At 38.3% G+C, this 24,633-nt stretch overlaps 1 protein-coding gene across 2 annotated transcripts in view; it reads right to left on the bottom strand.

The window, feature by feature from the left end:
• The window catches only part of WNT3 (Wnt family member 3), a 96,239-nt gene that overhangs the window by 16,493 nt on the left and 55,113 nt on the right, over nucleotides 1–24,633 (bottom strand). For both annotated transcript variants that reach the window (XM_074224389.1, XM_074224390.1), the window contains exon 2: nucleotides 7,483–7,724. In XM_074224389.1, coding sequence (XP_074080490.1) covers nucleotides 7,483–7,724 — 242 coding nt within the window. The remainder of the gene's footprint in view (nucleotides 1–7,482; nucleotides 7,725–24,633) is intronic.

Here is a 24,633-nt window from a genome sequence, read left to right as displayed (position 1 = left end):
GTATTGATAGTTTTAAGTTCTATTGTACTAATACTTTGAGGATATACTATATATAATACAGGGAACTTACTTTGCCTCTCAGAGTTAGAATCTAAAATCAGAGGAGGTTAATATCTAATTCAATTCAATTTAACAAAATATTTAGTACAAGCTCCTTACACAGAGAAATATATGAAGTTTTGATAAAACACAGTCTCTACCCTCATGGAATTCCTTTAATACATCCACAGGAATTTAGAAGCTGTGTAAGAGAGAGACAAGAAGAAAGTCTAAGGGAAAAAAAAATCATTAAGCAGAGATTGGAGGATGCATGAAGATTCCAGGAAGGAAGCAGCCTCTGGACCTTTTCCTTACCCCTGTTGATTCGGACAAGATCAGGCTCTTGAGTTGCAATGACCAATCTCCTTCCTGAAACTGATGGGAAGGCCTCCTCTTTGAAACAAGTCAAGAATGAAAGGAAGTGACCTTGGTATTCTCTTTATTTACTGTATTCTCTCACTTGGTGATTTCTCATCAGCTCCCAGGAGTTCAATGATTGATTATCTCTATGCTAATGATTCCCATACCTTTATATCAAGCCCCAGTCTCCCTTCTGAGCTCCAGTCCCATATCACCAAAGGCCTCTTGGACATCTTGAAGGGGATGTTCTATAGGCATCTCAAACTTGTCCAAGCTTACAAATCTCTTCTGAACTTCTTTTGACTAATATCCTTCCAGTCTCAACTTTGTCATCCTTGACTCTTCAATCTCTTATCCAATCTTCTCATTCATTTCTCTCACTGTCTCTGTCTCTTTTTCTGCATCTTCTCTCTGTCTGTCATGCTCTCTCACCCACATCTATTTGGTAGTGTGCTTTAACCTTAGGGAAGACAGGCAACTGAGGCAGAGTTTAAGTGACTTGTCCAGGATCATACTGCTAATAAGTGTCAGAGGTCAGATTTGTGCTCAAGTCTTCCTGAATCCAGGCCCAGTTCTCTAAATCCTGTGAAATCTAGAAGCCTCTAGGCAGCTAAAGGGGTTTCCAAGGCTGTTATTTTCTTCCATTTTTATCTTCGCAACTTCTCTCACATCTATCCCTTCTCTCTACTCCTACCCTAATTCATATCTTCATCACCTCTCCCTTAGTCCATTGCAATAGCTTTCTAATTGGTTTACCCAACTCAAATTCCTTCCAACTCTAAACCATCTTCTGCATTGCTGCCAAAATAATTTCCCTAAAGTGTTTCAATAAACTTCAGTGGCTTCCTAAAGTCCTTTGTTTCATATTCAAAGCTTTACATAACTTGACCTCTTTCTACCTTTCCACTCCTCTTGGCTGTTAACTCACTTCCACATATTCTCTGTTCCTTTTCACTGTCTCCTAAGTCTGAATTGGAATGCTTTCTATCCTCACTTGCACCTCCTGGAATCCCTGGCTTCCTTCAAAACTCATCTCAAGGGGTGGCTAGGTGGCATAGTGAATAGAGCACCAGCCCTGGAGTCAGGAGTACCTGAGTTCAAATCCAACCTCAGACACTTAATAATTACCTAGCTGTGTGGCCTTGGGCGAGCCACTTAACCCCATTGCCTTGAAAAATCTCAAAAAAAAAAAACTCATCTCAAGCATCAACTTTTGTAGATCTTTCCTAGAGCCATCTCCTCTAAAGTTATCTTCTAGATGTATCTTGGCTGTACCTTGTTATTTGTATGTTCTACCCTTCCCGTGTAACCCCCCCCCATCCCCCAGTATTTAGCAGTGTCTTTCATGTAAGTGATCAATAAATGCCTGTTGACTGACTAACTGATTAGTAAACAAAGGCCAGGGAAATATCATCTCCCTATCTATTGGATAAGGAAACAAGGGGACTTGTCTTTATCCGCCCCCCTTCCCACCACATCCGCATAGACTTTCCACTAACAGTTCCCTCACCTAGGGTAGGGATGGTTGTCTATGACCAGGCCAAGGATAAGAGGTGACTTCTCTGTGCCAATAGATATCAAGTCATTGCTCTCATCTCTTCCTCCTCCTCCTCCTCCTCCCCCTTTCCATGCTTCTTGTAGACTTCTCATCTTGCAGACGAACCGGCTCATTGGCCTGGGAGCCTTTTCAGCAATGTTCCCCCTCAAACAGGGGAGGAAGTACCCAGGAGAACAATTTATGCCTAACAACAGCAATGAAATGATGAGCAGCTTTGAGAGACTTAAGGTCTTTGGAGAATGCAACGACCAACTACTAATGATGATGGAGAGCAGTGATGCTCTGTTTTCTGAGGGAGCAGAACATAACATTCATTTTTTTAGAAATGAGAAATGTGAGGATTTCTTCTGCTGAAAGATGAGTGTTACAAGGTATCCATCTAGCCTCCCCGGCCCTCTGAGTATCTCTCTTCTCTCCATAGGTTCCGAAACTATTGAATAAAATTGGGAGAAGGCAAGGAGTGAAGCTCAGGTAGCGCTAACTAACCACCCCCGTGGTTTGGGGTAGAGATCCCCAGGCTTTCTCTCCCTCCGCTGTCTCGGGGTGCCCCGAAATCTAAGCGTCCTGACACTGGCCGGGCCTCGCCTTTGGGACGTGGAGAGGAAAGCAACCCAAAGAAAAGCAAGCGTTCTTTGGGGGGAGGAACCCGAAAAACGTTACCGAAACCCTACACCTCCCAAGCCGCCCCCGCCCTCATCCCCCCCCCCCCCCCCGCGGGTCCATGCTGGGCCCAGGGAGGAATTTCCCAGAGCCTTCTTGGGTTCCCAGCCCTGGGGAGGGGGCAGGAAGGGGGCCGCGGGGCGGGAGGGATTAGAGAGCCTGAGAACTGCGGCTGACAGTGAGCCCCTGTGCCTAGCCCCCATCCGGCCGGCCGTTACCTGCTGGGCCACTCAATCTCCCTTTGTTCCCCCCGTGTCACACTGTATTATCCGCCTAATGTGGCAGGCTTCCTCTGGCCACTGCGCCCAGGGCGCCAGGGCCCGGCATTCCCTGCCGCCACCGCGTAGCAACGGGCAGCTCCCCCCAGCCGGGCCTCCCCCTCCCGGGCCGCGAGGAGCCGGGAAATCCCTATTGATGGGGCTCCCGCCCCCCCGCCGCTCCCCGGGCAGAATGGGGGAAAGGGCGTGTGAATGGCGCAGCGATGTGAAATGAGTGTGGCGGGGGCCGGGCCCGCAGCCCCAGCCTCACAGTGGGGGACAAGGCTTAGCCCTTTTTCAATCAATATAAGCTCATTTTGCTCTATCCTCCCCCAGCTCCTCCCTGGAAAGGGGGAGAAAAAAAAATCCGGAGTTTGTAACATGACCACCCGCCCTGTTTCCTACCCCGGCCCCTCCTGCTCTCCGCTCCCTGGTTTGCCTCGGCCCCTACCCTTGCCCCCTGCCCCCCTCCCAGACCTCCGGCCTCTCCCTCTTCCTGTATTGGCTCCCTGGCACCCGACCCTCGCTCCAGTCTACCTCTGGCCCCTGGGCATCCGAATCACTTCCATCTCATCTCTCGTTGCTTTTCAGCTACCTGCTGAAGGGGACCCTGAGTCAGGCTCCGCCATACCTCAGACATCCCCTTGAACTCAGGCTCCTATGCCTAGATATATATATATATATATATATATATATATATATATATATATATATATATATATATATATATATATACACACATGTATCTATACGTCCCTCCCTCCCTCCCTCCCTGTCTTCAGCTAGCAATGAAGAGCAGCATTACCAGCCCTGCCCTTGGACTGGATGATGTTCTGGGGCTAATCCTTCATCCAGTCCTGTCTACACGGGCTCTGTCCTTTCACTGACAGACTTAGTCCTAGGAAGTGCTTCCTGAGGTAGGCCACGTCTCTGCCTTCTGAGATGTCAGAACCTAACCAATGAGGAACCCCGTGTGTGCGGGTAGGATGGGAATGGCAATGTTAGTAGGGAAGGGGTCCAAGATGTAGACATCATCATAACAAAGAACCATTTCCCATTGAGCGCTCTCTCTCTCTCTCTCTCTCTCTCTCTCTCTCTCTCTCTCTCTCTGTGTGTGTGTGTGTGTGTGTGTGTGTGTGTGTGTGTGTGTGTGTGTGTTAGTGGAGGAGGAGGAGGAGGAGGAGGAGTTCTGAAGCAAGAGAGACACAGTCCCTGTCCTTGGAAGCTTGCCTTCTAAGAATGACAGAATTAACAAGAAACACATGTAAGGAGAGAGTGATGTGGCCCAACAAAAGACTAAACTGTTTAGTTAAAATGTAGATATCTGTGTACATGTATTAACACCCATGTACCCCATCCCCCCATCCCCACTCACAGGCATATACTCATCTTAGTGGGTAAGCAAGCTCCTTGAGGACAAGACTGTCATCAATCTTTCTAGTTCATCCCAGTACACTGAATACAGTAGGTGCTTAATAATTACTGTTAAATTGAAGTGAAAGTGCTCTTGCTTTCATATTTTCATATATTCAAATATATTTTAAAATACAAATACTCTATATTCTGAGCACATAGAGTAGAACCTTTTATGTAGCCAATGAGTTCTAATAAAAGTATAATGGAAACCATAAACATCTTTTCTATTCCCTTTTGCAGACAATAGCTATCATGTGGTCTTTGACCTTATTTAATAAATATATATATAATGTATATATGAATATGTGTATGCACATACTCATATCTACATACATATAAACATAATTTTGTATTGAATGAGGCTAAAGCCATTATATACATAGACACCACATACATATATGTATCAAAGCCAGGCTTTGATCTTTAACTATCATATATATTTTATGAAAAGGCAGGACTTTGTAGCTAGATATGTATGTGAATTTATGTATATATATATTGAGTTTATGTATATATTGCTATATGAAGTATTCTAATTTTTCAGTCAAAATGGTATTTAGGTATTATATATTTTTATAAAGAGATCTGATTGTTTGTATATGTAGATATAGATATAGATATATATGAAATGTATCTATATTTCTCTATGATAATAACAAGTATTTAGCTATCATATATATTTTATTGGGTGTGTATAAATAGCTATGTATGAAATATATCTGGATATTTCTATGACAATAGCTATTATTTAGGTATAATATGTATTTTATGACTAGAGATGTGTGTATCTGTGCATGTTTATAAATATATAAGAAATATCTTTTTTCAATGACAAGAGCTAGTATTTAGTCTTTAGGTGACATAGTTATGTGAATACATTTGAATGTATCTATAAATTCATGCACACATACACACACACACACACACACACACACACACACACACACACACATAATGAATAAATCTAAAGCCCAGGACTAGCTATTGTCCACAAAGGACTTCATGCATTGGTAAAGATTAAGAGTGCATTCAAAATGGGGAAGAGTTGCTTTGCAGCCATACGACAATGAACAGAGGAGGTCTAGGGAGCTTTAGATCCCAATTGACTCTCTTAGGTCTATCTCCTTTCCCACCTGGAAACAGAGAACCTATTGCTCTCTATGACCATCAAATAAAGAAGAGTAAGAGCTCACCAACTGCCAAATTCTATTTTGTCACTAATAAATTGAAGAAAGAAACAACTCAGTCCAGTACTACATAAGGGAAATAAATAGGGAAATAAATAATAATAGCTGACATTAATGTAAAGTACCTAAAAATGCTTTATATTCAGTATCTCATTTGATCCTCACAACAATCTTATTAAAAGGTACCAGGTGGAGTGGTGATTAGAGTTCAGGTCTCGGATTAGAAAGATCTGATTTAAAAATCCTATGTCATTGAAACTAGTTGAGTTTCAACAGACAAGTCACTTGACCTTTCTCTGTCTCAGTTTGCTCATTTGTAAAATATAGATAATAATAATACTCATCTCAAAGAATTGTTATGAGAATTAAGAGAAACTTTAAAAATAGAATACATATGATTGTATATTATTTATTACTACATATAAACATATATCATGGATAGACAGATATAGGCATAAAGCTCTTTGCAAATCTTCAAGTGCCATATAAATGCTACCTATTATTATTATTATTATTATCATTAGAGGTATCAGGAAATAGAATCAGAGGTATGAGAAAACAGAATCAGAGAATTTAATTGACTTGTCCAAGGTAATCCAGCTGGTAAGTGTAAGAGGCAGAATTCATCAGTTTCCTGGGTTTAGATTTGGCATGTTAACTACTTACCATGTAGCCTCTCTAAAAAAAAAAAAATAGAGAAATATCATGACATATGAGGGGAAAACACCAGCCATGAAGTCACTATACTTGTAGTCAAATCCTAGCTCTGATACCTACTAGTTGGATAGATGCTAGGTAAATGGTATAGTTGTGAATTCTCATTTTCTTCTCCTGTAATATGGTGACAATCATTACTAATGAAGAAGAGGAAAGTGCTTTGTAAGTCTTTAAGTGTTTAACACATGATCCATTATTATTATTGGGTAAAGAGAGCAGAGTGAAGGAGAAAGTATTCCCCTTAAGTATTAGGAGAAAGGGAGAAAGTATTAAGAGAAGAAAATTTAGTCCTGGAAGAAAAAGAGAAAAAGGAGAGAAGTTGGGAAAGTAGATGAGTAGGTTAATAAAAAGGAGCTGTGGTTTAATTCCTTAGAATTCCAATGGTCTTTACAAAATTATTCCATTCATGAAACTAAGACTCCCAAATTCTCAAGTTCTCATGTACACATTTGAAATCACTTCATACTTTCTTCCCCTGACTTTACATCACCATTTTTGACCATCTCATCTCCATTAGATTGTGAGCTCCCTGAAGTTCAGGGGAACTATTTTTTATCTTTCTTTATATCTTCACCTAGTGCTTAGCACAGGGCTTAGCACATAATTGGTTTAATAAATACTTATTGACTGACTGGCAAGCAATATCTGTCTTATTATTCATTCAAAGAGGAGCCAAAGAGATTTCCATTAATTCTGAATCCAGGAGACCCCCCAGGGAACTGATGACCAATTTGCAGCAAACTATTGGAAGATGATCTACTAATTAACAATCACACCAAGCCCTCTCCCCATCCTTACATAGTTCACTGCCTGTACTAGCTGCTGAGGGGGCTCTGTACCTAAGCATGAATGCTGAGCTCTCTAGAAATGGCTGGGGAGTATCACAATGATAAGTAAGTGCCTGAGCTATGTATGACTAGTTTCCTGAAGTGAAGGTGATGCTGATGACAAAGACCAAAGTCACATTCTCATCTACCTATTTCCCCAGCTTGTCTAACAGACAATTTCCTTCATTATAAGCAAAAATGTTCATTTTCCAAATAAATTGGTTCAGTTTCCTTTTCCTGAAGTCTTACTATCCCTTTCCCTACCCTACTTCAACACAGGGAGAAATTCAAAAAGACAAAAAAATGACTGAAATCCCAGTCTTTAGGGAGCCAGAAAGGCTAGCATCATATTTAGCACCTTGAGGTATATGGATTTGGAATTCCAGAGATGCCAGTCTGCCACAGAAGTTGAGGAATGGACAATCCACAGATCCTGCCTTCTCAATACCTTGTGAGCTCACCTTTATCAAGAACAGGCCCAAAGATGGCCAAGCTATCATCAATGGTAGTACAATTCCAACGTCGGCCCCGGAACTGATGCTGACATTCTTGGATGCCCAGTTTCACACCTTCTGCCACACTGGGCATGATTTCAATGTAGTTGCGGCAGAAACGAAGTTGCTTGGGGACTAGGCCAGGAATGGAACCACAGAGCAGAGGCTGGGACCCCAATGATGTATATTGCTGCCCCAGGGCCAGGGACCTGGAATAGAGAATGAAGAATTACAGAGGCACAGTCATCACCACCACCAAATACTTACCCAGGGTCTACCATACTTTGGTCATCAAATAGGAAGGTATCAGGTACAACAGAAAGAAGAACATTGAATTGGGAGTCAAGACACTTGAACTTTCATCTTGCTTCGGAAGCCATGGTACCTTTGTTGAGTTTCTGGCACAATCCAGGCCTCTCAATTTTCCCTCCTCTATAAATGGATTTAACTAGATCAAGGGTTCTTAACCCAGTGTGCTTGAATTTGGTTTTTAAAATTATTCTGATAACTTTATTTTAAAGTTTTCCCAATATCATGTTAAAGTAATTTTAAGCATTTTAAAAAATATTTTGAGTTCCACCTCTCAGACTGGCCAATATGATCAGAAAAGACAATGATCAATGTTGGAAGAGATGCTGAAATCTGGGACACTAATACATGTTGATGGAACTGTGAACTCATCCAGCCTTTCGGGAGAGCAATTTGAAATTATGCCCAAAGGACAATAAAAAAAATGTGCATACCCTTTGATCCAGCATTACCACTACTGGGTCTATACCCTGAAGAGATGATGAAAAAGGGTAAAAACATCACTTTTACAAAAATATTCATAGCAGCTCTATTCGTGGTGGCAAAGAATTGGAAACTGAGTTAATGTCCATCAATTGGGGAATGACTTAACAAACTGTGGTATATGTATGTCATGGAACACTATTGTTCTATGAGAAACCAGGAGGGATGGGGATTCAGGGAAGCCTGGAGGGATTTGCATGAACTGATGCTGAGCAAAATGAGCAGAACCAGAAGAACATTGTACACTCTAACAACATGGGGTTGATGAACAGTCTTAATGGACTTGCTCATTTCATCAGTACAACAATCAGGAACAATTTTAGGGTATCTGCAATGGAGAATACCATCTGTATCTAAAGAAAGAATTATGGAGCTTAAACAAAGACCAAAGACTATTAGTTTTAATTTTTTTAAAAATATCTTATTATGCTATTTTGTTATCTCTTATAGTTTATTTTTTCCTTAAGGATATGATTTCTCTCTCAACACATTCAATTTTGATCAATATATAGCATGGAAACAATGTAAATACTATCAGACTGCCTTCTGTGGGGGGTTGGGGGAGGGAAGTGAGATGGGGGGAACAATTGTAAAATTCAAAAAAACAGTAAAAATGGAGTAAAGAATATCAGAGAAGATATGAGAAAAAAAATGTTTTGAGTTCTAAATTCTATCCCTCCTCCTCTTACTCCTCCCCAAGATGGTAAGCAATCAGATGTGTTATGTTTGCACAATCTTGTGAAACATTTCCATGTTATATTGTACAAGACTCAGATAAAAGAAAAAGAAAGTGAAATATATTGACTTCCTTTGTAATCATGTGAATTTTATTTTATACATTTAAAAACCTTATACTGAGAAAAGAGTACATAGGCTTTATCAGATTGACAAAAAGGAACCATGACACAAAAAAGGTCAAAAAACCCCTGGACTCAATGATCCCTAAGGTTTCTTCTAACCCTTTCACTTTAGGGTTTCTGTGTCTGAGATAACAGGATAATAGATTTAAAGCAGGAAGGGACTTTTGAAGCCATTGAAATCAATCCACTTATTTTCAGATAAGTAAACTGAGGCACAAAGAAGTTAAATAAATTGCCCAGGGTAATACAGTTGAGAAATGTCTAAGGAGAGATTATGACCCAGGTATTCTAGACTACAAGTCTAGAACTCTTATCCCCTATTCCATGCTATCTTGGAAGGTCCCCTTACTTCTCCTTAGAGAAAGAATCCATCCAGACTTGTGGGAAGCACACAGAAAACATTGCTTTGGTTTTATTGGGAAGAACAAAAGAATGCAAATTAAAAGTTCAACTGAAAATATTTAGGTGAGCTAGAAAGATCTTTCTATCAAGGATCTAGGATGCATAGAATTTAAAGCCAAAGCAACCTTGGAAGTTATCAGTTTTACAAAGGGAGAAACTGAGCTGGAAAGGTGAAGGGAGTTGCCCGAATTATGGAATATATCATCAGAGGATGTTATGGGGAAGGTTTTAAGAAAACCTTTTTTCCTAGACTAGTTTAGCCATAGAGTCTGATGATGAACAGATTTGGATCTAAGTTCAGGCTCATTTCATTGTCTGATCTACTCTGAGGTAAAAGGGTTGGATGGGAGTTCTCCTCTAGCCAAGAGCTTTGACATTGTTTAAAGGTTTTAATAATCTTGTCCAGGGTCCAGCTGTAAAAAACCACTAAATTTAAATCTAAAAAAAATAAAAATCTAAAAAAAAGATGGCAAAGACAACCCAGGGATGATTAGAAGAAAACGTCGATCCTACATTGTCTATGACTACCCATAAGAGAACTTTTCATATAAATCTCCAAGCATTTATTATTATTATATAGTTATATATTATATTGTCTATTGATGTTATATATGTTGTACAATATTTATTCTATTATATAACAATATCATGTATACAATATACATATTTATTAATGTATGCACATTTTATATAATACATTTATTATAATATATTATATATAAACCTATTTGTTATATTTATTATATATGTATTATATGTAAATATGTTATATTATTATATTGTTTTTAGCTAGCATTTATCTAGTGTTTTCAAGTTTGCAAAGTGTTTTTTATGGGTTATCTCATTTGATCCTCACACCTAGCCCAGGAAGTAGATTCTATTGTTATTCTCATACAAATGAGGAAACTAAGACAGATATGTAGAGAAGAAGTGATTTGTCCAGGATCACACTTTTAATAAATGTCTAAGGCATGATTCAAGCTCCTCTTTGTGTCTACTGATCTGCCTGTTTTCTTTTTTTTTTTTTCACCTCATGGAACAAGAAGTCCCTGGCAGGTTAAACTCATCACTTCCAATTTCATCACCATTCTGCTAACTCAAGCCTTGACTGATGGGCATCAGACTAGGAATTTTCAAAGCAGTGGGACCACTCTCTTAAAGATGATCATGGACATGGACATAGGTAGCATGAAAGAGAATTTCTATACCCTGAAGGGTTTAAGGAAAAGAATTCTCAGACCCTATAGCTTATTATCCTATTCATGCCTTCTCTTAGACTTGTTCCAGGTTGTTAGTTTTTGCACAAACAAAATCAATGTAGTCAAAATTAAAAGGGAAGAAGGAAAACTGTAGGGAAAATTTTGCAGCAAGTTTCATTTCTCAAAAATATAAGGAACTGAGTCAAATTTATATGTCATTCTCTAGTTGATAATGGTCAAGGGACATGAACAGGCAGTTTTTAAAAGGAGAAATAAAAACTATGTATGGTCAATGTTAAATATGCTTTAAACCACAATTAATTAGAGAAATGCAAATTTTAGAAAACCTCATACCTAACAGATTGGTTAACATGACAGAAAAGGAAAATGTCATCTATTGGTGGAGATCTGGAAAAATAGGGACACTAATACACTGTTGGTGGAGTCTAACTATGTGGAAGAACAATTAGAAACTATGCTCATAGGGCCATAAAACTGTGGCTACCCTTTGATCTAGCAATTTCACTACTAACTCTGTATCCCAAAGAGAATGCAAGGTGAGGGGAAAAGAAAGGAAAAGAAAGCATTAGAGACTTTACCAAGTGCTTTGCTGAAATCTAAGTATACTGTCTTTAAGTGCTGGACCCAGAGTGGGGAAGACTTGAGTTCAAATCAAGACAGACACTTTTTAGCTGTATGATCCTATAATCACTTAATTTCTGTCTGCCTCATAATGAGAATAATAATAGCATCTCCCTCTCAAAGTTGTTTTGAGAATCAAAAGAGATACTTATAAAGAACTTTGCAAACTATAAAATTATAAACCAGCTAGTTATTTTATATTCTTGCTTCTGATTTCTTCACTTCATCAGTTCATATAAGTTCATTCCTATATTTTTCTGTTTCATTTTTATGACATAACAATATATTCCATTGCATTTTACAAAAAACAAAAACAACTAAACAGTTTGTTTAGTCATTCTTAATTAATAGATACTCCTTCTGTTTTCTGTTCCTCATTGCCTCCAAAAATGTTTTTACAGATTTCATGGGAGTTTTCTTTCTGCCTTTTAAACCTTTTGAGGATATATACCCAGTAGTCATTATCAATGGTTCAAAGAGAGTGAACAGTTTATTGACTTTTCTAAATAATTCCAGAATGGCAACTCCATCAGCAGCAATATTAGTATGCCCATCTTCCCCCAGTCCCTTTAAAATTGCCTCCTATTCTGGATGGTATCTTTAGGATTTTTAGTGAGCACTACTTCCCTTTCTAACTGCTTACAACCATTCCTTTAATATTATGTTCTAGAATTTTGATACAATAGGAAATCAAGTTCACTAGCTTATTATCATTCCCTTCTTTTGAAAATCAGCTCCCTATCTCCCTTTTTTTCAAAACTGTAGCACCTCTCCTATTCTCCAAGATTTTTCAAAAATCACAAATTTGCACACTAACTGTTCAATTTTTCTAGCAGTTTGCTTAAACTTGAACATAGAACTATAATTCCATTTCCTTGATTTTCTTAGATTTCTACTTCCTGCTAAGTATGTTCATTCTATCCCATCCATTTAAGGATCGTTTTCTTTGTAAGGAAAAAAAAAAAGAAGGAAAATAAGAGTTAAGTACTTTAGTCTTTACTTCCACCCAATATTATTATTATTATTATTATTATTATAGTGGTCTGATCCTTTTTATGAGTTTTTTCTCATCCTCAATATATCTTAAAAAGAGAACAGTTTCTTTAGAACTTATAACCAAATCACTTCTGATCTCTATCACTTTTTTTTGTTTGTTTTTTGCAAGGCAATGGGGTTAAATGACTTGCCCCAGGTCATATAGCCAAATAATTATTAAGTGTCTGAGGTCAGATTTGATTTGAACTTCAGGTTCTTCTGACTCCAGGACCAGTATTCTATCCACTGCATCACCTAGCTGCCCCAATCTCTATTGCTCTTGATACATTGTTGTGAAAAGTATCTTGCCACTTTTAAAATTAATCTTCAGTTATTTGTCCTTGCTTCCATCTATTTTTTTAGGCTTTTTGCAACGCAATGGGGTTAAGTGACTTGTCTAAGGACATACAGCTAGGGAATTATTAAGTGTTAAGTGTTAGTAAGTGTCTGAGGTCGGATTTGAACTCAAGTACTCCTGACTCCAGGGCTGGTGCTCTATCCCGGCACCACCTAGCCACCCCTCTTCCATCATTTTTTAAAATTTATTTTTATTAAAGATATTATTTGAGTTTTACAATATTCCCCCAATCTTGCTTCCCCCCCCCCCCAGAAAGCACTCTGTCAATCTTTACTTTGTTTTCATGTTGTACCTTGATCCAAATTGGGTGTGATGAGAGAGAAATCATATCCTTAAAGAGAAGAGAAGTCTAAGAGGTAACAAGATCAGACAATAAGCTGGTTTTTTTTCTAAATTAAAGGGAATAGGGGGCGGCTAGGTGGCGCAGTGAATAGAGCACCGGCCTTGAAGTCAGGAGTACTTGGGTTCAAATCCGACCTCAGACACTTACTAATTACCTAGCCATGTGGCCTTGGGCAAGCCACTTAACCCCATTGCCTTACAAAAACTAAAATTAATTAATTAATCAATTAATTAATTAAAGGGGATAGTCCTTGCACTTTGTTCAAACTCCACAGCTCCTTATCTGGATACAGATGGTACTCTCCTTTGCAGACAGCCCAAAATTGTTCCCGATTGTTGCACTGATGGAATGAGCAAGTCCTTCAAGGTTGAATATCACTCCCATGTTGCTGTTAGGGTGTACAGTGTTTTTCTGGTTCTGCTCATCTTACTCAACATCAGTTCATGCAAATCCCTCCAGGTTTCCCTGAAATCCCATCCCTCCTGGTCTCTTCCATCTATTTTTAAAAATCTTTTAGTAACCCACACACAGAAGACCCCAGACTTAGAGGTGAAAGTGATCTTAGATCCATTTGCCTAATTTTATAGATGAGGAAAATGGAGTACAGAGAGGTTAAGATCCAAAGTCACACAGTTAATAAATGAATTCTCTGTGTAGTCACTTTGGTATTATTAGGCAGCTCTCCACTAGTAATCAGAATGACATGTCTTTGTGTTCTATCAATTTCTTCAAATCTGGATTCCTCCATAATTCCTCACTTCAGAACCCATGGAGGTTGCTTAAATAGACAAAGTATTATGTGGGAAAAGCCATGAATTTTTAGTAAAAGCTGCTGTGCTTAAATCTACTTCATGTATGTGTGTGTGTGTGTGTGTGTGTGTGTGTCCCTGACTGAGAGTTTCTTTTCTTCTAAAGCAGTCCCCTCTATATCCTTAATTATCTGTCTGATGGGTACAATTATCTCATTAGTTTCCAGATACCAAAACAGGTAGGTAATAAGCATTTTTTGAGTATTAACTATGTCCCAGAAACTATGCTAAGCACTGGGAATTCAAACATAACAAAAAAGAATGGCACTCTCTGCCATCAAGAAGCTTACATTCTCATTGGGAAAGACATCATATGAAAGGGAAGTGAAGTGGGGAGGGGGAAAGGTATCCTTATGGGATCATTGTAGCACTATCTGAAGAGTTAGAAGCATAGCTGGATGGGGAAATGGAGCTGAGTTTATCTGGACCTATCTCCAAAATGGAAAATCCCTGGGAAAAAAGTCAGCACTGAGAGTGTCTCTTGCTACCGGAATAAAGAAGGGGTGGGCAACATTTCACTCTCTAGTTCTATCACAATTATTTCTTACTTTTCTTTCTCTACTCTTTTCTCTCTCTTCTTCCCTTTCTCAAAGTCTCTCTCCTCTTCTTTTCACTTGCCTATACCGTGAACCTGCCAATGACCCACACAAGCATTGTTCAACTTCAAGAGACATCTCCATGTCTATAGACAAGTGTCAAGTCCTGCTCTTTGGACTTTAGAATGTCAAAACTGGAAGGGATCTTAGAACACAGAATGTCAGACTTGTAAGGAAACTATAAGAGTTCATGTCCAACCTCAAATTACAAAGTTAAAAAAGGAAGTGACTTAAAATCATAGAATAGAATCATAGAAAGTACAAGACCCAGAATAGAATGCAGAAGTCTCTGGTCTCCCTTTCTATTGCTCCTTTCTCTGCAGGGAAGAAAATTAATAAAACTGAAAACAGGGAAGAAGACCAATAGAACCAAGATGTTTATCAATCTCCACCATAAAAAAAAAAGAAATAAAAAGTAACTCATTTTCTACTTTGTCCAATGCTTTGTTCAGTGAATGGGCCATTCCTTCAAGTCCCAGGTAAAATCTCAGCTTCTATAGGAAACTCTCTTAATCATAGCATCTTAACTCTTTTGATTATTTCCAACTTATCTGGTATAAATCATGTTTAAATAGAATTATTTCGGTGCAGCTAGGTTGCACAGTGCATAGAGCACTGGCCCTGGAGTCAGGAGTAGCTGAGTTCAAATCCGGCCTCAGACACTTAATAATTACCTGTGTGGCCTTGGGCAAACCACTTAACTCCATTTGCCTTGCAACAATCTTAAAAAAAAAGAGTTATTTGCATTTTATCTCCCCTATTAGACTGTAAGTTCTTTGAAGATCAGAACTGTCTTTTGCCTTTCTTTGAATTTCCAGTATTTCTTCCTTCTGTGAGCCTCTCTAAATGGTCTCTCCATCCTGGTGAAGATGATTTAACAGTGAGTTCATTAAGAAAGGGCACTATAGGGAGTCTAGGTAGTGCAGTGGATAGAGCACTGGCCTTGGAGTCAGGAGTACCTGAGTTCAAACCCAGCCTCAGACATTTAATAATTACCTAGCTGTCTAGCCTCGAGCAAGCCACTTAATTCCATTTGCCTTGCAAAACCTAAAAAAAAAAAGAAAAAAAGGCACTATATTCTTTTGTCAATCTCCACTGTGGTTAGAACCTCCAAAATTTTCTCTGGCACCTGTCCCTGTGCTTAAGGGCCCGATAGTCAAAAAATCCTTCCTTCTATTTGATTGTAATTTCTCCTTCCAACTTCAACATATGGACCATCTCATCAGTCCTCTTTTTCATTCCTTCAAAAGGAAAGGGTATTGGAACCATAGACTCCTATAACAATAGAACCTTAAGGAATCAGCTTTTCTATCCCCCTGCCTCCAGGAAGTACCATACTTAACTGGGTTAATTAAACAGAGACCTGGGAAGCCTGGAGGAATAAGAGGCAAACTAAAGAGCAAAGGCCATATGGAAATGGCAGCTAGGGAAGCAAAAACATTCTGATCAATTGGGAAGTTCCATCTCAGATCTGGGAATTAGAGTAGTGATCGGTTATTAAGGAAATCATTTGAAAATGAGAGTTTACCTCCATGAGTTATATGCACTGCTAAAGGGACCAAAGTAAGGGGTCTGGTTTCAGTAGGATTTAAGGACACTTTGAAGAATTCCTGGAACCACCTTCCTGCTGATTATTAAAACTCTTATCACTAGTGGATTCTTTCCTTGGACTTCAGTCTTGTTAATTGAATTAGAAAAGTTGAAACTGGAGTTAGAGTCAAATCTTTCTATATCTGTATGGGTTGCCTTGGTAGAGGCAATAGTTGAAGTAGTGGGATTGAATATGGTTATAAAGGAAGAGTATGTCAAGAGATCTGAGGCTATGGTTGAATGAAAAAAGATAAGTACTTATGACAGGCAAAGTTGCTGTTCTCAAGGAATTCATTTGCATGGGGAAGACAATTTAAAGAAAAGGTTTCAGTTCTTAGTCAAATGGAAAGTCCTATGGTCCCTAGAGTTCAATGGTAAAGCAACTTCTTTAACTCATTCCTATTCATCAAAATCACATTCACTTGAGATGTTAAGCTGTTAGTGACAAGGACTTAAGTAACAGAAGTTCTATAGAAATCAAAATGGGGAAATTATAGTCTCCTCGAGAACTAGAGGAAGATCACTGGAATATTAGGTGGGGCTCCTCTGAAAGATTTAGAAAAAAGATATGGAAAACAGTCTCATCAGATGACAGAGGCATAGATAGTTTAAAGTCTATACCATAGGAGGGAGTAGAGTCCACATGGATGAGACCACTATCAAAGTATCAAAGAAATATAATTAAATTCAGTTATCTGATCCTCTTTTGAGAGCAACTTTAGAGGAGGGCTACTATTTCATTAGGGTATTGGTGGTGGAGTGGGAGGTGGGGGAAGAGCGAGCACACAAAGAGGGGAAAGAGGAAAAAAGTGTGATCCTAACAATAATCTTTACTGAATAATTTTGCCCAGAGCCTGACCTAAGTGGTACAGCTTTGATATCCCTCTTAGTCAATGCCTTGTGACCCAATACTTGTTGGACCCTCCCCAGCCAACATCTCCCCCACAGTCCATCAGCCTTTGAAGCAACCGGAGATGGTTGCCTTTGTTGAGGAGTGGAGAGTTCTTCAGTTCCGCCAAGTAAGCTCCTGGGTTTAAGATCTGAGATGGCTCTCCAGGGAGAGCCAGCCTGGCACCCAGCCTGGCAGCTGGTGAGGGCAAAGGAGGGCATTCCCTAGGGCTCCTTGGCTACATTGCCTTTCCCACCCTAGAGTTATTTTTAGCCTATTTACCCCCTGAGAAAGGATACACTCCCTTGCAAGCTACGCTTCCCCGTAGTAACAGATCACTTTCCATCCCACACTCTACATATGACCCATCTTTCCTACCCGCCCACAAAACCTTGTAGACTGATGTGGACAACCAACTGGAGCAGGAAACAGATACAAGGAAAAAATATAAGTATAACCTATGACTTTACTGAGTCCCACATGGATCCCAGTTCAAACTTGAAGGTTTCTCAAGAATTAGCATCATTACCTGTTTAGACCCCACTCAGGATATCCTGAGGGCATCAGTATCTGGCTTCTGTCCTCAATGAGGTTCTTCCCTTCAGAACATCCAGCTTAACTCATTTCTAACTCTCATTATCTAGGTGTCCTTTATCTTAGGGAGGACTCCTTGGCATTTCAAATATCCTCTCCTGTGGAATAATTCTCTTATTTCTGTTCCTTTAGGTCTCTAGCACCAATTCTTCAGAATACACTATTCTTTGTAAGGGCTCCATGGATGCAAAGGTCCCTCTTCAGGAAACTGAGTCTGTATCTGTGTTTTTTCCCAAAAATTTTTCTCTGTCCAGTAAAAGAAGCTTCTTCTTGGGACGTGACTAGATATACCAGCTACATGACATAAATATCTTTTCCTAAATAGAAATCACTTTTTCCATCAGTTATACCCAGAGCTGATACCTCTTACTCTGGTCTCAACAGATCATTGCTAGCATAGACATTGACCATAGACACTGAATAACAGAGCTTTCCCTGGCAATGGGATGAAGATTACTTCATATGGCAAAAGATAAGGCAATATTTATATTCAGATCAGCCTGTACATCCAGTCAACTTATGCCTGTCAACATAGTTAAGGTAAGAATACACAAAAAGTCACATAGGATTAACCCAACAAGCCCAATCTTCTCAGGGATATTACTTAATCTCCCTGGGCTTCAGTTCCTTAAACTGAGGTGGGGGAGGAAAGGAGCAAGTTGGACTTGGTGACCTTTTAAGATTTTTTCAAGTTTTTCATCTATGATCATATGAACTATTTATTCAACCATCCATTCAAAAAATATTTACTGAGAGAAGTATTGCAGTTGCCCTTTTCTGAGGCAGACCTATCAAAGGTTAAGAACACATTCTATATCCAGGGTTCCTTAACTCTTTTGGAGGCATAAATTCTTATGACTTTATAGATGCCTCAGAATACTATTTTTAAGATACATAAAAATTTGTAGAATTACAAAGGAAACCATTCATAATGAAATAATGCTACCACTCCAGTATCTTTGCCAAGAAAACCCCAAATGGTGGTCACAAAAGTCAGACACAACTGAACAACAACTTTTTCCTCACCCAAGTCTAAGAACCCTTGAAATCTATCCTTGAATTCCTCATTTAGAACTCTTGTTCTTTACATTCCTAACTTCCCCTAATAATCTGTCAAAAATGTATTATCGGGGCAGCTAGGTGGTGTAGTGGATAGGGCACCAGCCCTGGAGTCAGGAGTACCTGAGTTCAAATCCAGCCTCAGACACTTAATAATTACCTAGCTGTGTGGCCTTGAGCAAGCCACTTAACCCCATTGCCTTGCAAAAACTAAAAAAAAAAAAAGTATTATCTATGAATCAATTTAAATTTAAATTCTGTTTGAACTTATCCATAATTTCAGTCTGCAAAATCTCTCAGAATTATAGAATGTTAGAACTTTAGAGATACTAAATTCTGGATTGGTATATGAACTTCACTGTTTTGTTTGTTCATTTGTAAATGAGATGGCTTCTAGGAATTTCTTCTAGATCAAAAGGTATGATTCTAAGACTAGGGAGTATATGTCTGGCTAGACCTGCAAGTTTAATTAGGAAAGAATTGGGAAAAAAAGATGAAAAGGAAGGTTGTGACTAGATTATAGAGAATTTTGGTTGCCAGATCAGGGAGTGGTTCTACATATTTGTCAGGGCTACTAGGCTATTAAAGTTTATCAAGGGGGTTTGGAGGAAAAATTAATCTTCAGGGGGTACACATGATGGATTGAAAGCACAGAAGTAATTTAATTCCAGTTTAATGAGTAATTAATTTAGTAGCACTAAAATGACATTGTCATATGGCGACATTCTTATAGTGGTGAGATCCCAGCATGGATAAAAGTGCTTTTTCCTAGTGCTTCTTCAAGTTTTAAGGGGGAGGAGGGACAATAGTACTTAGCCCTGAGGCACTGAGAATAAACAGCAAGTGTTTATTCAATTTATTCATCCATATTCCCTATAATTATATCTCACATTTAACATTTTGTTTAGTAAAAACACACTACATACATTATCTCATTGGATCTTCACAACAACCCTGTGAGGCAGGTATTATTATTATCCCCATTTTACAGATGAGAAAACAGAGGCTTAGAGAAATTAAGTGACTTGTCCAGAAGTCATACAACTAAATATCTAAGTTATGATTAAAATTCATATTTTGCTAAATCCAAGTTCAGGACACTGTCACCTCTTCAGGCCTATATACTTGGCTCATGTCCCCTCTTAGTCTTCAGTATTGTATTTCTAGATAGAAAGGTCTATTCTCTCTAGGCAGAACTACCATAGACCTTTTTTCCCGAATTTTGACTCCTTGTTGCTTAGAGTTTTGACTTGAAATCTTGGTATTTCTTACATCTGACATCTAGTGTGTGCATGTATGCACATCCTTACCTATGCAAAATGGAAAGATTGGAAAAAATTACCTGGAAGTGGCTGAGATACTTTTGTAGAACCTGTATCAAAATGATGGTTTGTGCTCCACCTGCTGGTTCCACCATAGTAATAGATTAAGAAACATCCTTCTTACTTCTTACTTCCAGAATTAAAGTATTCTGGGACACACAGGCAAATCCCCAGAGAAGAGAAGGGAAGGGAAGAGGGATAAAAGTACTTATTTTTAACTAAAGGTTTTCCTTTTCATACTTGGAAAGAAGAGAAAGGGAGACATTGAGCAAAAACCACACTAGTTTGAGAATTGATGGATTGAGTCTTGCCTCAAAAAACTTGAGTCTCTAAGAAACATCCAATCCCAATCCAAAAGTCACTGCTCCTAACAAGCAGGACACTGAGGAAGAGTCTAAATCATCCTTACTTCTTCTAGGAATAGTTCAGCAAACACTTACTAAATATTTCTGGAATAAAGTATGTAAGACTTAATTCCTGCCCTCATGCAGGTTATAATCTAATATGATATAGAGGGAATACTTAGTATTTCCTCTTTCTATTTTTAGGTATTAATTGCATAATATGCATTATCTTTTGCTAAAGTTCTCATCAATCCTCATTTTTTACTTAAACATAATTCTAAAGAGAAAAATATCTTGCATGGAAGTCCTTTTTCTTATTCTTATCAAAGATCTAACCAGTCTTCCCTTTCAGAAGCCAATTAAATTCAAAGCAATACCAGGATTCCTTGAAACTATGATTAAACAGGAAGAATCATTTGTTAATCAAAAGAGGTGTTCCTTTGGTTTTGATTGCACCTTGAAGCAGATTAACTCCAAGAACGAACCACTTAATATTAACATTAGTAATAACATTACCTTCTAAGCAGCAATGTTTATAAATATTAATTTTTATATATATCACAATGTTTCTTCCTTTTTTTTGTTATTAGTTTTCCACCTTTTTTACCCCTTTCCTTTCTATCCCAGATTCTTTTAGAGCATGCTTCCTTTCTGTATGACTTTATCTAATCTCTTAAGTAGCATTCATTCTTCTGTGGTGTCCTATTCCAAGAAGTATTCATTTACTTTGTCCTTATTTCCATCTCCTCCTAAGCTAATTTGAAATATATTCCTCTATTTGTGGACTATACACTTATATGTTTTTTATTTCCTTTCACCAAGTAGGAATTCTAGAGTATCAAAGTTGAACTGCCTTCTAAATCTCATTTCTACATTTATGAATTTGCACATCTCATTTTCCCTCCACTTTTTGGGGGGCTGTGACTTTACTTCTTGATATATCAATTTATGAAGAATGGAGTTAGTTAGATATAGCAATAGTCAACTTGTATCTTGAACTATGAAACCTTCTACCTCTGACTACCCTCCTAAGATGAGTAAATATTACTTCTGAACTAATATCACCCTTACTACCTTCCTGGATACTGCCACTTCTAGAAATCATATATCTTTTCTTCTGGAATGAAATGCCATCTTGGGAAGCACAACACTTAACTTAAAGTGTCTCAATTCTCTCCAGACAAAAAAATATTTATGAACCCTCTATCTCTTTCTAATCCACTGTGGGAATATGCTTTAATGTCACTATTTTCTCTTCTAGGATGAGACCAGCTTCCCATTCTCCCCCAAGTCCAGTCCCTTCTTCCCTCTGTTAGAGTCAGAGGGACCTATGGGAAGTAATGAAGAACTCCAAGTCCCAGGACCTGAATTCATATTCCACTCTGACATTTACTATCTTTGTGACCTTGGGTAGGTCACTTAATATCTCTGGGTCTCAATTTCTTCTTCTGAAAAATGATGAAATTAGACTAGACACTCTCTAAGGTTCCTTCTAGTTCTGGATGCTATTCAATTACCTTATATTCTTATGCTCCCCACCCAAGAATTAAAACATTACTATCACTTTTATGCTCAGATTCAGAGTTAGTGGGAAAGCATCTCCAAAGCCCCTTTGTCTTTGGCATCCCATCTCCCTACTCAAACAGCCTTCCAGTGTGTTATTTTTTTCCTAAACTCAGAAAAAAAGATACTGATTCACTTATAGGAGAAGATGAGATTAAATTATTAAGCTATTAATTCAGTTCTTCCTTCTTTTTTACCAGTTCAGTAAGACTTCTTTAAGTTTCTGGACCCTTAGTGATCCATTTTTGTTCTTTCTTCTACCCTTGAAGTATTTTTAAATAATAGACTAGAAATATGAAACTATTTTCCAGCTTAATCTTTTCTTAATCATTGTATTTATTGACCTATTATGTTTCTCTGGTTTGTATTATTTTACATCAAGTACTCTGTTGACCTTTGGTTTGTTTTGCAGGAATGTCTCCAGTATCTCTCTCTCTCTCTCTCTCTCTCTCTCTCTCTCTCTCTCTCTCTCTCTCTCTCTCTGGGGGGGGGGTTGCTAGGTGATGGGGTTAAGTGACTTGCCCAAGGCCACACAGTTAAGTAATTATTAAATGTCTGAGGCCAGATTTGAACTCAGGTACTCCTGACTCCAGGGCCAGTGCTCTATCCACTGTGCCACCTAGCTGCCCCCATCCAGTATCTGTCTTAATGAAGAGACTCCTTTTTTATATATTGATGATTGGGCTCAATTTTGAAGGCTATGTCATTTTGGGTTTTGAGTTCCTTTAGTTTTTGGAATAACCTACTTTAATCTCTTCTCTGATTTGTAATGTTTACAATCTTTAATTAGTCAAGTAAACCTTCCTTTTTTTTTTAAGGTTTTTTTGCAAGGCAGATGGGGTTAAGTGGCTTGCCCAAGGCCACACAGCTAGGTAAGTATTAAGTATCTGAGATCAGATTTGAACCCAGGTACTCCTGACTCCAGGGCCGTTGCTTTATCCACTATGCCACCTAGCCGTCCAAGTAGACCTTCCTTAATGGTTGACAACCTTTCTCTTGGTTGTTTGCACATTTTCTTGTGTACCAATGAAATTTTGAAATTTTACTTTTTTTTTTTAACCTATGAAATTCTTTCTCTATGCATCCCGTCCTAAAGTCAATTGCTTGGATTAAATAGAATTCACTCATTCTTTCAAAGTTGACACCTTAGGGGCAGCTAGGTGGCACAGTGGATAGAGCACCAGTCCTGGAGTCAGGAGGACCTGAGTTCAAATTCGCCCTCAGACACTTAATAATTACCTGGCTGTGTGACCTCAGGCAAGTCATTTAACCCCATTGCCTTAAAATAAAAAAAAAGAAATACAAAGTTGGCATCCTAAGTTTTCTTTCTGTTAGTTTTCCTTATACTTCTGAATTTTTGGATTCCAAGTTTCCCCTTTTTTCAGAGTTCTTGTTATTTTGGAGATACTATACACACAGTATTCTAAGCTTCTTACTCTATTGTTGATTTGATTTTCCTTTGCCTTGAGAGTTCTGATATCTGATCTAATTTCTACCTTAATATAGTTTTTTAAGTTCAATCTAATCATTTGAACCCTTTTGGAATTTTTTGCTGTTATTCTATGATCTCCATGCAATTTTTAGAATATGTTGTCTGATTTTCTTTTTACTTAGAAGTCTTTGATTCAGTTAGTGCAAGTTCTCATCACTTATGCCTGCACTATTGGAATAGTCTGCTGGTTGGTCTTCCTGCCTAAAATTTCTTAAGATGAACTCCAGTTCATTTTCAACCCAGTTGTCAAATTGATCTTCCTAAAGCACCCATCTAACCATGTCCCATCCCCACTCAATAACCTTCAGTAGCTCCTTATTATCTCCCTGATCAAATATGAAATCTTCTGTTTGTCTTTTAAAGCTCTTGATAACATGTCCCTTTCTACCTTGCCTCACTTTCCTTCAAGTACTTTACAAACCAGTGACACTGGCCTCCTTGAAGTTCCTCAAACAAAATATTCCAACCCCCAGCTCTAAGAGTTTTCACTGGTTGTTCCTCATGCCTAGAACTCCCCGCCCCCATCCTTGAATTCCCTGGCTTTTTACAAGTTTCAACTAAAATCAACTAAAATCCTACTTTTTTTTTTGTCCTTTCCTGGCCTTCCTTAACCTTAGTGCCTCTTCCTTTAGATGATCTCTAATTTATCCTGCATATAATTTGTTTGTTTTCATCATTTCTCTCTCATTTGACTCCTTGAGAGTAGGGACTAGTTTCTATACCTAACACTTAGCACAGTAGCTTAAATATAATAGGCATTTAATAAATGTTTGTTGACTTCACATGTTTGAAATATAATTCTTATCCATTATGTTATGACTTTTTAATTTTGCCTTCATTTTCCTTTCATCCTTATAATTCTAATTGCTAGTTTATCTGCTTTGGAACTAAATTTATACTCAATATTTCTTGTGTTTTTTGTTTTTCCTTTATTTGTTTGCTTTTGTCTTTCAGTATTTTTCCTATTTTCACAGTAACTGGTTTCTAACTTCCTTTTTCTCTATTTATTTTTGGCCCTCTCCTGAACACACAAGCACACACACACACACACACACACACACACACACACGCACGCACAAAGACACATATTTTCTTCTTCAGAGACTCCACAATACAGAACAACAGAATTCTCCTGTATTTGAAGGTTGTAGAGACCATGTTCAGACTGGTTCATGTTCATAGTAAAATTACCCTCCAGTCAGTTTTGGGCTGCCAGGACTTCTTTACAC

This window comes from Macrotis lagotis, chromosome 2 (genome assembly GCF_037893015.1).
Source record: "Macrotis lagotis isolate mMagLag1 chromosome 2, bilby.v1.9.chrom.fasta, whole genome shotgun sequence".
Classification (NCBI taxonomy): Eukaryota; Metazoa; Chordata; class Mammalia; order Peramelemorphia; family Peramelidae; genus Macrotis; species Macrotis lagotis.
The sequence above is the reverse complement of the archived record's forward strand: the minus strand, read 5'-3'. Positions and strand labels throughout refer to the sequence as shown.